The following is a 16,074-nucleotide window of genomic DNA, read 5'->3' as shown; positions in this document are numbered from 1 at the left end:
ATTATGATACGATACCCGAGTTAGCTAAATTTTAAACTGTTAGAGAAAATTGATTCGATATATTTGGTTTGTATTTGTTCTTCATAGCTTAGACCGAAGTTTGTTTATTTACTCATTCTTTATTTATCTATATCTACAAGGCATTGCACAGAGTTTAAGCTTTACATAGAAAATTCACTAAATATGTGATGAATGAAGTATAGTGCGCTGTACATACTTTCTTATGCTTCTCATACTTTCTTGTGCACTTTATTGCTGTAAAGATATATTTATGTATATATGTATGTATGTATGTATGTATGTATATGTGCACACACTACCTGTCAAAAGTTTAGACACAATCATTCTTTATTTTGATTTTTTTTCTCCACATTTTAGAATAATAATATTGTGATCAAAACTCCGGTGTAACGCAAGTGCAACTATGGGAATTATGTTGTGATCAAAAAATCCCAAATAAATCAGAATAATTGAGTATTTTAGCATCTTCAAAGTAGACCCCCTTTTTTGCCTGGAATTTCCAGAAATGTGTTCTTGGCGTTTTCTCAACCGATGTCTTGAGGAATTTGCCTGAGATGCTTTTTAATCAGTATTAAAGGAGTTCCCAGCTACGCTGGACTCTTATTGGCTGCTTTTCTGAGTAGGTCACTCCAAATCATCTTTTTTAAGAAATATATATATATTTTTTTGTAAATAAAATGTTATTCATTTCTTTCAATAGAAAACTATGTCGGCACGATTATATTTTTGTCTACAACACCGATTTCAAACATTGATCTTCAGATCAAAAGGTTTTTAAGATCATGAGAAACATTTCAGTCGAGCGTCTCCAAACTTTTGACCGGTACTGTATCATTTCAGCATATAGAGGCGGACCTTTTTCATTGTGGCACTTGACTCTGAGGTCAGTGCAGTTCTTCCCGGTAAGACTAGACAGGACAGGTCTTCTTTGCTGGATGGAAGAAATCTGTCTTCTATATAAATGGTGAATTCTGGTTTTGGACGGTCATGCTGTTGTGTTTCAGTACGGTTTGAAAGCCATGTTGGCGTCAGCCGACGGGATTCCTCTCCTGGTCCGAGCCATAAATTACAGCGTCCCTCACATGATGGTGGACGCTGTCAAACTGCTGTCGGCCATCTGCATTCTCGAGCACCCTGAAAACCTGTAAGTGTCTGTGTGGGGTCTGTATGTGTCTGTGTGTGATGATTCAATAGGGCTGCATGTTAATTACGTATAGCACAAATGCGTTTACCGTAAGTGTCGAGGCTATGCAGACCAAAACACGTTATACATTACAATATTTTTTCCTTCTGAGCTTGGATAACAAGTACCACATGACTTCAGTTTAAAAAAAAACTTAACATACAATCAGTTCGTGCTCCTCTAAGCAACACTGTTAGTGTTATTGAAGTACAACAATACCCATGATGCACCACTGTATGAATGTTGTCATATCACACACCCTTAGTTTCCTTTAAACTAGTAAAATACCGTTTTGTCATAAAGCGCCAACATACAGGCAAATGTTACGAATACGTTTTTTTTTTTTTCTGAAAAATTTCTACATTTACTTAAAAATTCTGATCTTGTGCAGTGTTATAAGTGTTCAAACGTTAAAAGGACACCAGTAGATTTTAGACCTGTACTGATATTTATTTTGTCAGTTTATCAAACAATTTATTTAAAAATTAAAACCATATAAATATCTCTGCGTTTGTGGATGAGGCCTTGAATTGTAAAGCGCGTGTCTGTGACGTGTATTGCAGTCATGAGCGCGTGCTGGAGTCCATCACTGCGCTGGCTGAGGAGAGGGACATCGAGAGATTCCAGCCCCTGCTGTCTGGCATGCGCAAGTCCAATATCGCTCTCAAGGTAACACACAGTTTTAACGAGCAAGGAACTACAGAGCAGGTGTCATGAAGTCAAAGATTTACACAGCCTACATTTTATTCGGAAACACTGAGTCAACTTTTTATTTTTTGTTTTTTCATCGTTTCTGCTAAAAACTAAATGCTGCAGTGTGAGCCTCTGAGAGTTATCTGTGTCGGCCTCACTTGTCTGTGTGATGTGTGTGTGTGTTCAGGGAGGCTGTATGCAGCTCATCAATGCTCTGATCAGCAGAGGAGAGGAGCTCGACTTCAGAATTCACATACGCTCGGAGCTGATGAGATTGGGCCTGAGGGAGCTGCTCGCTGTGAGTTTAATTCACACGTTCTACTTAGTTTATCGGCCTTAACCCCAGCGATGCACGTACACTGCACTGTGCTGTGTGTATGTGAAGCCTTATGACTCGCTTGTTCAAATTGTGTAAAGTGTATTCAAATAATTTGTACTGAATTAGTTTTTTTGAATACCCAGTTAAATAGTAAAATGGTCTGGAAGCACTTCTGCACCTTTACACCCTCAAGGGTAAAGGCCAGGGTTTATGAATATGCATTAATATGCAAATTGGAACAGCAATCTTGGGTTACATTTGTTGTTATAGCTGCTGTTAGCCAGTATAACCATCACTGTATTATCACTGTACTTTAATATAAATGATTAGTCTGCATTTCACCCTTAGCTAGTCTGTTTTAGTCTTTATTTCATACACAACTTTATATTGAACGTAATATATTCTCCATGTTCATACGTGAAGCTCCTTTAAATACTGCTCTTGGTCATACTGTGTGTGTGTCTGCGTGTGTCGTGAGCAGGAGGTGAGGAACATAGAAAACGAAGAGCTCCGTGTGCAGCTGCAGGTCTTTGATGAGCAGGCCGAGGAGGACTCGGAGGACCTACGTTCCCGTCTTGAAGATGTGCGCGTTGAGATGGAATATCCTTTCAGAAGCTCATAAGCAAAGATATCACACCAGGATTTTTCCACTGTACAGATGATTGTACCGTCTGGCATCAGGACATTGGAATTGTGCTTTTTGTCCAACTGGACCGGTAACAGGTTTCAGTTGTATGTAGCAGGAACCAACAGGGCCCTCCGTGGTTGGCTAGGAGCACTGTTACTTCCTGGCTGGTTATCAAAATGGGCACGAGTTAAATCATATCAACATAAACTTATCGTATGGAATGTGACAGTACAGGATTTTATTGCATTCGACAAAACCTTAAAATTTTATTTTCACGTTGACAAAAAGGTAAAAGCCCTCTTTTCTTAGCAAACCTTCAGCCAGTAACGCATGCAAAATGCCCTGGTTATCCAGACAGCTGATTTACAAAAAAAAGAAAAGAAAAAAAGAACATCAGTTCAAAGACTTGTCATGTTATGCTCTGCAATAATTATGCGGTTGCTCTTAGCGTTGTCATGGCGATGGTGTTTTTCAATTGCAGATTGCATTGTTTCCTGGTTTGAGCCAGATCTTAATTACTGTGCGGTTGAAACGTCCCACACAGTTAAATCTACATGTAGCTCCTGGATTAACCACCAGGTGTCTCAAGGGTTCCAAAAAAAAATTGCCCCCAAAAAATAAAATAAATCTTAACATTTGTATTTTGTGTTTATGTTGTTAATTTTACTCACGTTGTGTTAAGATTTATTCATCCTACATTACCATTATTATTCTTTATTTTGAATATAATGGTCTGATTATACACCACTGAGAATTATTTCTTTTTAGTAAATGTAGCTCGCTGAAGTTCAGCCACCAGATGGTGCACGGAAAACCTACCGGTGACTTAATCTACCTGTACTTCTTTCAAATACTCGAAAAAGCACATTTAGATAATTGGTGCCCTTGGGAACATTGCTAGTACATTACATTCATAGTAGAGTAGATTTATTAGATCAGAACAGCTCAGGAAATGGGAAAGTTATTTATAACACTGAAGTTTCTGTTCAATGCGGGTATGTCTGGTTTGTTTGTATTCTGTATCGGTGTCTTCCTTAACAGCGTGTTGTTTACTGACATATCCGAGGTGTTCCAGATGCTGCTGAACACGGTGAAGGATTCGAAAGCTGAAGGATACTTCCTGTCCCTCATGCAGCACCTGTTGCTGGTGCGCAATGACTACTTGATTAGGTACGACCCCTACCTCCTTACTTTGTGATTACCTCTCAGTGACCTTGAGCTGTGTGAGCAATGTGAGGAGGAGCTGTAGAGACTGGGGAATGTAAACAGGATGAAGGATGAAGGTGTAAGGGCACATTCAACATGACCAAGTATCCCCACTGCATTTCTCTTTCAACTTCTCATGCAACCTGCAGCTTGTTGTGTGCACTGCACACAGGCCAGAACTGTAGGTAGATATGGCTCTGGCATACAGTGGGGGAAATAATTATTGAACATGTCGACATTTCTTTCGGTAAATATATTACTAATGAGGTTATTCACATTAAATTTTCACCAGACACCTCAACTCAAGAAATCCAGAAATATTAATAATTCACAACATTGAAGTCCATAAATAAAGTAATGTGTAATAAAGAGGAATGGCACAGGGAAAATTATTGAACATGCTAAGAAAAAGCAGTTCTCCAAGGCAAGGTAAGGCAAGGAACCAGCTGAAATCTGTAAGTAATTATACCCCCTATCTGTGCAAATTATTATCAGCTGGGTTAGTAAATTGATAGTAAATTGATGGTCTATAAAAAGGCTTTTCGTTACCAGGGTGTCAGACAAGAAACATCTCATGATGGGTCAAAGCAAAGAGCTCGCCCAAGACCTTCGCAACCTTAATATTGCAAAACATATTGATGGATTCGGATTCAGACGTATTTCAAAACTTCTGAATCCTCCAGTAAGCACCACTGGGGCCATTATCCACAAGTGGAAGCAACGTTACTCCGTCATCAACCGGCCATGTACAGGAACTCCACGCAATATTACTGATCAGGGAGTCAGAAGAATAGTCAGAAGTGTAGCCCAAGAGCCAAGGACCACTCGGAAAGAGCTCCAGAAACACTCGGAGGCAGCAGGTGTCATCGTCACAGAGAAAACAATAGACAGTGCACTCCACTGCTCACGCTCACCCGCAAGACTCCATTACTAAAGAAAAGGCAGGTTGAAGTTTAAAGTTTGCTACAACTCATTTGGACAGGCCTATGAAATACTGGGAGAGTGTAGTCTGGTCAGACGAGAGCAAAATTGAACTTTTTGGCTGTCATACTTCTCATCGTGTTTGGAGAAGAAACGGTGCTGCACATCACCCTGAAAACACTACACCAACAGTGAAGTTTGGAGGTGGAAGCATCATGGTGTGGGGCTGTTTTTCATCACATGGTACTGGCAGACGTCATATAATTAAAGGAACGATGAATGGAGCCCTTTACCGGGAGATTCTTGAGAAGAATCTGCTGCCATCCACCAGGATGATGAAGATGAGACGTGGGTGGTGAGATCTTCCAGCAGGACAACGATCCAAAACATACCCTCTCTCAAGTGGTTTCACACCTGAATACTGCGGCTGATGAATTTTTTCACACAGGAAGCGTCTTGAAGCTGGCGTTACAGACAAAGGCTTCTCCACTAAGTATTAAATAAATTTCAGTTAGCGTGTTCAATACTTTTTCCCTACGTCATTCTGTTTTATTACACATAACTTTCTTGAATTAATGCCAAAGTCTGGTGAAAATTTTATGTGAATAGCCTCATTGGAAATATATTTGCTGAAAAATATTTTGGAGCGTTCAATACTTATTTCCCCCACTGTACGTCTTAATGACTTTTCTGACTGTCGCAGGAGAGCAAAGCAAACAAACATCATTTTAAATGCCTGTCTAAATCTAATTGCCGTTAAAATAATTTGTCAAGTGTTAGATTTGAAACTTTGTTGTAGGCCCTTTTAACCTCTATTAAAGATTTTCACCCTCTCTCTCTTTCGGGCAGAAATCGAAAGTGCGGATATCAAAAGTCTTGGACTGTTTTCGGTAACTGTTTTTTTGGTGACATTCCTAATAAATATGGTAAACTGATTTGAACTATATCCTTATTAACGGTAGTTCAGTTGGACACACACTGATGCGTTGAACTAGAAGTTCAGAGCAACGAACTATTTTACTGTGATGGAAAGCGAGGGTGCTGTGACATGGTCAAGCAGAGAGCGGTCATTCCATCACTCCAGATTCATATACTGATTGATTTCTCTGCGGTTTTTACTAAGGAAAATCGAGGACAGCTCTTTTGCCGTATTCCATATGCGTAGCTCCTGCGCAAAATGTGTAAAGATTGACGAGGATCACGTGTCTTTATACCATGCCTACCCATAACACCCCTCCCCCCCAATCTGTACTGCAACGCCGATATATATTTAGAAGTACACTATATGGCCAAAACTCTACAGACACCTGATCATAACATCTATATGTGGGTTGCCACAAAGTTTGGAGCAAACAGTATAGAATATATATAGAATTTTCTGTTCTCCACAGCCACGCTCCAAAATCTAAGGGAAAGTCTTCCCGGAAGCGTGGAGGCTGTTCTAGCAGCCCAGGGGGAACAACTCAATATTATGCCCATGGGTATGGAATGGGATGTTCAATTGTCAGCTGTCCTTATTATATATTATATACTGGCCATATAGTGTATAAACTAGTCCTGACAACAGGAATATAGATCTTTTAGTATGACTCTATAATGTAATAATAGTCATTCACTGGAAAACTCACCAGGAGCACTGATTACGTCTGAGACTTTCTGCCAGAGCACATTTATGTATATTATTGTGCAGTTTGAGGAAATCCAATACCGCTGTAACTAACGTTTCATCCGTTTTATTCTGGCAGACTGGAGCTGTACACCAGGCTTCATTTATTACCAGACAGCTGCTGTAATTTGCATCAAGTTGAGACCAACTAAACTTTTTTTCAGTCCCAGTTTGAGTCAGGTTCTTCACACTCGCAGCCTTATAAGCCTTTGCACGTTTATTCTCCACGCTTGGCGAAAAGGAAAGAGCGCGGCCTTTCAGAGAACGAATTTGCTTCCGGTATGCACTTACTCTCGTGAAGGAATGGAAAGTGCGACGTAAACGGTTGGGTGAAAGAAGTTGGAGAAATAACAGGAGAAGAAAATATGTAGGCTTCAATTATATAGATCTATAATTCCCCCCCCCCCCCCCCCCCACACACACAAAAGCACAGCTTTGAATAGGTGTAGGAGCGGAATGGTCTCCTCGCTGTCGATTGTGTGATTGCCAGACTTGCAGCATGTCTGAGTGAGGAGACGTAAGATGAGCAGAAAAATAGAATCGATATAGAGAGCGAGGAGAGGAAATGAAAGAGGCGAAGCTTTTGATTGATGTGTAGTGGGAGGCTTACACAGTTGCCATCGGCGACCGGTGTATAAATGCATTTCCAGGGTAACTCACCCCTGTAACAATTAACCCACACATACCTGATTGCAGGGAGATGTTTTTGAATACCCCCCCCCCCCCCCCCACACACACACACAGACGGACAAAGTAGTTGTGTAAGCAGATGAAATGCGTCTGGCTCTGTATTATATGGATTTACGTGTTTATTGAGAGAGTTATGCTTCACAGATGCTTTCTGCGGCTGCATTCGCAGTCCTACACACACACACACACACACCTTTTCACTAAACACTGCTTGAAAATGAATGGGCACAAACAGACAGAAAGCTAAAACGATGATGATTTTAGTAGAGAAGATTTAGTGATGTAGAGAGAGGGAAAGATAGGAGGAGAGGGTAAATGGTTGTCAGACTTGTTGCGTTTTCCTCGTCAGCTTGATGTGATCTGACAGGCAGGAAATTGAAGTGTCTCTGTCTGTCCAGGGAGGTTGTGAGAGAGAGAGTGTGTGTGTGTATGTGTGAGAGTGATATTTGTATGTGATATGTGGTCTGTGTGCGCGTGTCTAAAGGCTCATGGTGAATGAGTGATGAAAGAGTTCAATCGCGTAGACCATTTTTCACTCTCCCAAAATGTGAATACACTCACGCGTGGTGTTCACTTAGTTTCACCTCTGACACGTTTTTGTTTATGCCTGTATCTCCATTATGTTCCGTTTCTCTCTCCGTGTATCCCGCATGCCATTCTTTCATTCTTCTCACCCAGCGCATCCTTCCCCCTGTCTCACCAGGTTTGTGTTTCGCACAATCCTGTAACACAACGCAATTTTGAAAGATCGATAGTTGAAATGCAAAGGACATCAAATGACAGGAAGGTAAGGCTGTAACAAAGTGGTTGGAATGAAAGAGAAAATCGGGGTGCTTAGAAGAGGAAAGAGAAAAAAGGTCAGTGGGAGGGAGGAAATTATTATTATCATTATTATTATTTTTCCGATTTGCTGTAGCAGATATTGGAAATTTTTTCCTAGACAATGGGAAAGCCGTAACAAAAAACGGTCACTAGATGTCTCTCTCGCTCCACCAAAGAAATAAGTGAGTGAGTGGGGGTGGTGGTGGTGGGGGGAGGCAGAGACATGGGCAGAAAAAAACAAGTAGAACGACTGATACCAAATAAAGTCGAGAGAGAGAGAGAGAAACAGCTTGGCTTAAAATGAAAGTATTGAATTACTTTCACACCAGGTCACGATGCCAGACTCCTCACAAATGGAGTGTGTCTGCAAGCCCATCAAATATCTGACCATCAGGACACGTATATATGCACACGTACGCCTATAGACTGTGGACAGGTGGAAAGGGTGGAAAAAGACTCGAACTCTCCTTCTCTGTGTATTAAACAAGCCGAGCATCCAGGCACAACAGCGCCAGGCTCTTTATACCCGTTGTGCGTATCCAGAGTTCAGGCCAGTGCATGCGCGCACGCTCAGATCCTTTTAGTGGGCTCAAGGTCAAAGCCAGAATGCTTTCTTTTTTTTATTTTTTATTTATTGATTAATTCACTCATTACTGTCTGTCTGTAATGATGGCCTCAGCCTCTCAGTGCTGCGATCCGAGTCTCTCAGGGTTGCTCTTTATTACTATTGTAAACTCATTGCCTTTATATCTCTCCTCTTTCATGTCCCTGTCTTTGCGTCTTCCCAGGCCGCAGTACTACAAGCTGATAGACGAGTGTGTAGCGCAGATCGTGCTCCACAGAAATGGCTGCGATCCGGATTTCAAATGCAGAAACCTCCAACTGGACATCGAAGCACTCATTGGTACGATTCACATTACATGTAGACTCAGCTTCAGCTCTTTCCACATGGTGGCAGCACAGAGCTCTCAAGGTTAAGAGGACACGGAGAACAGGTTTTATTTATTTATTTTATTTTTTAATAATTTTTTTACAGTGCTCATGAAATTTGCACTTTTTTTTTTTTTTTTTTTTAAACATTTTATTTATTCATTCATTTATCCAAAGTGAATTACATCTGTGCGCACATACATTCCAGGCTGTGAGGATGAGGGGAAAGCTGTGATGCAGTGGGAAGACCAGGAACTCAAAACCTTCTGATTATAAGCCCAATATCTTAACTTATCTTCATTTAAAATCCCGTCTAGAAGTAGTTTAAGAGCCACTGCCGGTTTCCTTCTGAACTAAGCCTGATTTATGTTTGCGTCTGAACAGCAGGCGCTCCTCGATCCTTCTCCTCGGTGATTAGCCGATAGAGATGTGTGAATGAATGGGAGGCAGATGTGCACACCCACATCTCCTCAAATGCATTTATCACAGCATGAGTATGACTACATTTCCCATATTACAGTGGACGCGGCGGTTATTTGTAACTCAAAAAAAGCAAGTACTATATAGGATCTATGCAGTAGTTTATAAACATGTGTATATTTTTAACCTGATGGGTAAACAGTGTCGAATTTATCTCCTCTAGTTGGTCATTTAAGCTACTTAGTCGTTTAGAGCCACTTTTCTCTTATAAGTCAGCTCAGTGTCTTTAGGGAGTTGGATTAACCTGTAATTTTAATCTGCACTATTTTAGGTAGCAGTATTCAGACACTGAAATGACTACCTGCACCACAAGTCAATGAGAAAAGCCATGTCTGGCATTAAAAAAATAATGATTTGTCACATATCATGCCAGGCTGTAGAGTACATTCCACCTTGTTCGGCGGACGGCAGCGATCCTTTGTTCTGATCCTCTTCTGATTGTGAGCTGTAAACGCTCAGGGTTGCCCGAGGTTTGTTTCTGGCGACTCTAGGAAGCAGTCGTGATGAAGCATGGACCAGGCTTTAGTGTGTGGCACGTTGAGGGATTTGACTCATTTCCCGTGACAGCCATAAGTATTCCGGAGAGCATTTGGTAAAACATGCTGAGGGTATATCAAACCAATTAGTTTTTTGTTTTCTTAAATAAATGAGTCTAATTAAATATATATAGGCCTACATTATCTGTCCATAATACCAAGAGATGCAGTAATTTCATCGGTACTCCTAAATGCATTCGTTTAAAGCGTTCTCTTCCACAAACCTCGTCTGTCGATCACTTTGTTCTTTTGTCTCACGTTTGAAACACTTGTCGCGCCGTAGATTTGAATGTCCAGATTACTGAAAAGTATCACGATCTTAATAGTTATCTCTCATCACGCCATCATGTTGCCCAGCCTTGCTGCTGTTTGGTACAGTGCATCAGCAGAGCTTTTTCAGTATCAGCAGTTCTTATAGAAACCTGCCAGTCTGAGATAGCTCTATAAAAGAAGAACTGTGTGTGTGCTATTATCTGTGGTCTCTCTTTGTGTGTGTGTGTGTGTGTGTGTGTGTGTGTGTGTGTGTGTGTGCGCGCGTGCACTTGTGCTTGCACTGTTCTCTAGGGTTGTATGCTGCAGGGGTATTTTAAACTCTTTCATAAATGTGCTGCTCCTTCCCCCCCCCCCCCCCCCCCCCCTGTCCTCTTATAGTCAAAAGAGAACAGCCTAATTCTGCCCTGCCTGCGTTATTTAAAGATTTCCTTTGAACTCTAAACACTGCTGGGTTTACAGTTTTTTGTTTTGCCTCTGTCTTTTTCTCTTATTAGCCTCTTGTCCTATTTTGTCGAACTCTAAAATGTAAAAAGGAGTACAGTGTCCATATGGTCCTTTGTCCTACTTTCTGTTCTCAGCTTCTATCTTTTTGTTTCCTAAGAAAGAACTGTCCGTTCCTAAATTTTTGCTAGTCTTGGATGCTTTCTAGCATATTTCTCTTTGTTTCCTTCTGTATTGTGATCCTTTGTTCTGATTTTTTTTCTTTGCTTCGTGTGTGTGCGAGAGAGCGAGAGAGAGAGTGAGAGTGTAAGACAGCATATGAAATGGCAAATGGGCATCTCCCACACATTGTGTCTGCCTCAGGCTCTCATTGCCACCTGCGCTCCTGTTATTATCATATTTGCCATAAGCTATTCTCGTTGGCCTTTACCTTACGGGTCAGACCAAAGCTCCATCACTTCTTCAGGCTGTTTCTGATTTTTTTTTTTCCCCCTCCGCAGTCATCTGGAACACTTTATCACGGAACGAGATCTACGAGGACAAGAAGTAGAAGTATCGATGTGGGACTTGTATCATGAAGACGTTTCGTTTCATTTCTGTCTCTTGTGCGCGTGTGATTGCCACGGACAAGAATTTCTTCTTGTAAAGGGTACCAAGTATGGAAAACCACGCACAACTCATGAATAATAGAAGTCTCGGAAGTCTCGACCGTTTTAACTATAATGCTGTACAGACTGGATGAGATTTCCAGACACGTGTCTGTTAAGTAACGTTGCCGGAGGAGGTCCGTGGGAATCGAACGTCTTCGATTGAAAGGTCTGATCGGATCGAATGGGTCAAGCGATCTCTGGATAAATCGGTGTCTTCACGATGTACACATGCTCGTCACACTAAAAATGCCACGTGTACTACCTCATTTTAATACAGACTAATTGCTTTGACCTTTGCTTGAGTTGAGCTTGATCATTAGTAGGTTGCATGACATGACATGTATGTATGTAGGGGTTGCACTGCCACTGGAATCGCTACTACATACGTCATGTCATGTATTTTCCATTGTTAACGTACTATTTTAGGCATCGCTATTTATAGGCTGTTGTATTTGTGCAGCAAAGAACATGAGTTAACAGTGCTAGGAACTCAATAACTTACCTAATCCCCCCTCTGTGTCTGTGTTTAAATGCTTGTCCGATACTAGGTTTTGTTGGGAACCAAAGGAAAAGAGCACTTCCTGCTGTGTGTCTACACTTAAAAGAAAGTGTGAAACTTTTTTTCCCAGCATAGTACACTATACTCTTTTACCAATATGTAAATTCTGACAGGATATACGCTGATCAGTCATAACATTAAAACCACCCGCCTAATATTGTGTAGGTCCACCTTGACCTGTTCAGGCATGGATTCCTCTGAAGACCTCTGAAGGTGTGATGTGGTATCTGGCACCAAGATGTTAGCAGCAGATCCAAGTCCTGTAAGTTGCGAGGTGGGGCCTCTATGGATCGGACTTATTTGTCCAGCACATCCCATAGATGCTTGATCCAATTGAGGTCTGGGGACTTTGGAGAGCGAGTCAACACCTTGAACTCTGTGTCATGTTCTTCAAACCGTTCGTGAACAGTTTTTTCAGTGTGTCTGAAAAAGGCCACTGCCGTTAGTGAGCAGCATTGCCGTGAAGGGGTGAAGTTGGTCTGCAGCGATGTTTAGGTAGGTGGCACGTGTCAAGGTAACATCCACATGAAAGCCAGGACTCAAAGTTTCCCAGCAGAACATTGCCCAGAGCATCACACTGCCTCCGCTGGGTTGCCTTCTTCCCATAGTGCATCCTGGTGCAGCCCTTCCCCATGAAAGTGACACGCGCACACACACACACACGGACATTCACACGATGTAAAAGAAAACAGGATTCATCAGACCAGGCCACTTTCTTCCATTGCTGCATGGTCCAGTTCTGATGCTCACGTGCCCATTGTAGATGCTTTTGGAGGTGAAGGGGGGGTCAGCATGGGGACTCTGACCGGTCTGCAGCTACATGGCCCCATACACAGCAAGCTGAGATACAGTGTGTGTTCTGACACCTTTCTATCATAACCAGCGTTTGTGCTACAGTAGCTCTTCTGTGAGATCGGACCAGATGGGCTAGTCTTCCCTCCCAACATGCATCAGTGAGCCTCGGGCGTCCATGTTCACGATCCGGTTCACGGATGTCTTTCTTTGGATCACTTTTGGTCGGTACTAACCACTGCATACAAGGAACACCCCACAAGACCTGCTGTTTTGGAGATGTTCTGACCCGGTCGTCTAACCATCACAATGTGGCCCTTGTCAAAGTCGCTCAGATCCTCACGCTTGCCCATTTTTCCTGTTTCCAACACATCAACATCAAGAACTGACAGTTCACATGCTGCATAATATATCCCGCCCCTTGACAGCTGCCATTGTAATGAGATCATCAATATCATTCACGTCACTAGTCATGTTATGGATTATCAGTGTATATAATATTACCTTTTTTTTTTCTTCTTCCTCCTTGCATCGTATAGAAGGAGAAATACGCCTAACCTTTCCAGAACCATACACAATTGGTTTAAAAAAAAAAAAAAAAAAAAATGCTGTCATGACTCATTTCTGATGGAGTTAAAATCCCAGAGATATTCCCAGAATAATTACATTACCCATCTCTCCATGTAAAACTAATCGCATCTAAATAGGGCTTAGGTAATATAAATGTAACACCGAAATCAAGGTCTAATGATGAGCCAGACGTGATTGAATGTCTTACCACAGTTGTGCCGCAGTGTCGGGTTCTTCATCAGTGGAGCTGTACATTAAAAAGACATTTCACCAGTAACGTTCCTGAAGGTGTTGTGGAATTGATCAGCTAGAAGCTCACGTTTGTACAGCATGGCCTCATCTTTGAGATGGAAGAATGATACATATTCAGAATTTTTCATTATAAGTAAGTTTTGAATAAACAGATTATTCTTTTCTCAGTTCGGGGAAATGCGTCAGTTTTTGTGTAGGTTAATCCTCACAACATGCTGCAAATGTGCTAGCTAGAGTTCATGCTCAAAATTCCTTTAGGATTCCTTTATGATTTCTTAGGTTGATTCTTTATACGTGGTTGTGGCTGAATTTAGATTGAGTTTTAGTTTTCACTGTGAAAGAGTGTGTGTGTGTGTGTGTGTGTGTGTGTGTGTGTGTGTGTGTGTGCGCGCGCTAGTGAAAGAGAACCAAGGATGGGGTTTTAATTAGGTTGCTCAGTAATCAGAGCACGAATCAGAGGAGACACAGACTCATCACAGTGAAGGGCACTTTATCCTCACAGCCAGATAAATGTGACACAGACACACACGCGCACACACCTCACTCTCTTTCTCTCTCTCATTCTCTCTAGATAACATGGTGGATAAAAGAAAAGTAGAGATCAGTGAGGCCAAGGCCGCAGAGCTGGAGAAAAAGGTAAACACGGACACACTCGTGCACATCCTCACAGACACCGCTTCCCTTCCCACAGCTTCCCAAGGTCACACACCTACTTTTCTACCATTCTGGGTTTCATATAATCTAACTTTCTCGACACATTCACATTTCTCAGTGATACACACACACACACACACTCTGTGTGTCAGCTGGCAGATGTGTAATTTGTGAGAGGAGATGGGAGCAGACAGGAGATTTCCTCTTCCTCCTCTTTGACAGGCTTTCTCCTAATCCCTCCCAGCAAGACTCGCTCACACACTCCACAATTATCCCTGTGTGTGTGTGTGTGTGTGTGTATGTGTGTGTGTGTGTGTGTGTGTGTGTTTGAGAGCAATCTCATATACTGCAATTTTCCCGTCAGTGCCCAAAATCAGGGCATAAGGAGATGCCCTCTGTCCAATTTGTGAGCGTGTGTGGAGGATGACCCCCATCAGGAGGCTGTCAGACAAGTGTTTACTCTTTCTCTGCCTCTCTTCCTTGTTCCTCCTCGTCTAATTTAGAGTAATTGCTGCGTAGCAAGGGAGGAGAGGAGAGAAACAGACCCTCATTACCAGCACATGTAGAGCGACAGTGTGTGTGTGTGTGTGTGTTTGAGAATGTGTGAGAGACCCTTCGGTTTCCACTGATGCCACATAATTACATGTCTGGCTTGCAAACACATTCTTGTCATTGCCCCCAGAAATTGTTGATGCCGTTCTGTCCGTCTGTATGGGGTGTGAGAGTGAATGAGAGAGATAGCAAGAGGGAAAAAAACAACAACCTGAAATGAATACAAAAAGTCATAGGAACTCTTCCGAAATTCTTATTTTGGCAACAGTAATGGCCATTTCCCACTGGCAAAATGACGGCGATGCGCTCCAAATCCAGAGCAAGCTTGGCGGACAAGCCGGTCCTGCCTTCTCCTCAACAAAATACATGGTTCTCGGGTTGGAAAACTTGGTTCGGTCCTAGCACCAAGATGCTAGTTTTCTAGATAATAGAGCCGCTGACATCAGGGGTTGAGGTAATTCCCTGACCACGTTGTTTATTATTATAAGACGTGAAACAACATATTGAAACCTTGAACCAGGGTTAGCCAAAGATGAAGATTTTAATTTTTTTTTTTAATTAATTAATTAATTTATTATTATTATTATTTTTACAGACGTTGCAGTGAATTAACTAAACAGGAAGTGTTTCCGGTGTTTTTAATATGAATTCTAAACAGCTACAGCGATTAAATTATTTGTTTTCTGTGGGTGTGCAGCAACCACTAATGTTGTCTACGGCTGCAACTATCTCTTCGATTAATCGATTCGTTGGCTTAAAAGGGGCGATTTTTATTTTCTCGGTCACAGACCCAACTAATCCATAACGACATTCGTTGTCGATTATTTTTATTTATCGATTTCATCGATTAGTTGTCGCAGCCCTAGTGTTGTCACCGTTAAAAAAAACAAACACGTATTTAAGTTTGATTACGTGTTAGATGATACTAAGAAATGTCAGCTCATGCGCGCTGTAGGATTCAGTCGAGCCAGTAGTTTGGATTTGGTGCTTTACTTTGCATCACACCTCATTTGCACGTAGTTAAATAAAATTGAATGAAACTCTCAATGTAAATGTCACTTATCGTTGTTGAAAACACGCGTACATAGAAAACGACCGGTTTCCTTTTGCTTTGCCGCTCGCTATTTTGAACAAAGGTTCGGAGCAGAGAGCTAAAAGCGATAAAAAGTGTTCTGCTCATAAGCGTTCTGTATAGCGGCACGGTCGTGCGGCGTATAGATGACGTTAGATAAAGTT

General features: G+C 41.7%; 1 protein-coding gene across 2 annotated transcripts in view; it reads left to right on the top strand.

Annotated features, from left to right (window-relative positions):
- Positions 1-16,074, top strand: part of LOC108274925 (protein diaphanous homolog 1) — an 83,944-nt gene that overhangs the window by 51,217 nt on the left and 16,653 nt on the right. For both annotated transcript variants that reach the window (XM_017485332.3, XM_017485333.3), the window contains 7 exons: positions 1,026-1,165; positions 1,768-1,873; positions 2,085-2,195; positions 2,698-2,816; positions 3,898-4,014; positions 8,938-9,053; positions 14,204-14,268. In XM_017485332.3, coding sequence (XP_017340821.2) covers positions 1,026-1,165; positions 1,768-1,873; positions 2,085-2,195; positions 2,698-2,816; positions 3,898-4,014; positions 8,938-9,053; positions 14,204-14,268 — 774 coding nt within the window. The remainder of the gene's footprint in view (positions 1-1,025; positions 1,166-1,767; positions 1,874-2,084; positions 2,196-2,697; positions 2,817-3,897; positions 4,015-8,937; positions 9,054-14,203; positions 14,269-16,074) is intronic.

The sequence above is a fragment of the Ictalurus punctatus genome, chromosome 14, assembly GCF_001660625.3.
Source record: "Ictalurus punctatus breed USDA103 chromosome 14, Coco_2.0, whole genome shotgun sequence".
NCBI classification, from domain to species: Eukaryota; Metazoa; Chordata; class Actinopteri; order Siluriformes; family Ictaluridae; genus Ictalurus; species Ictalurus punctatus.
This window is presented reverse-complemented; position numbering and strand designations above follow the sequence as displayed.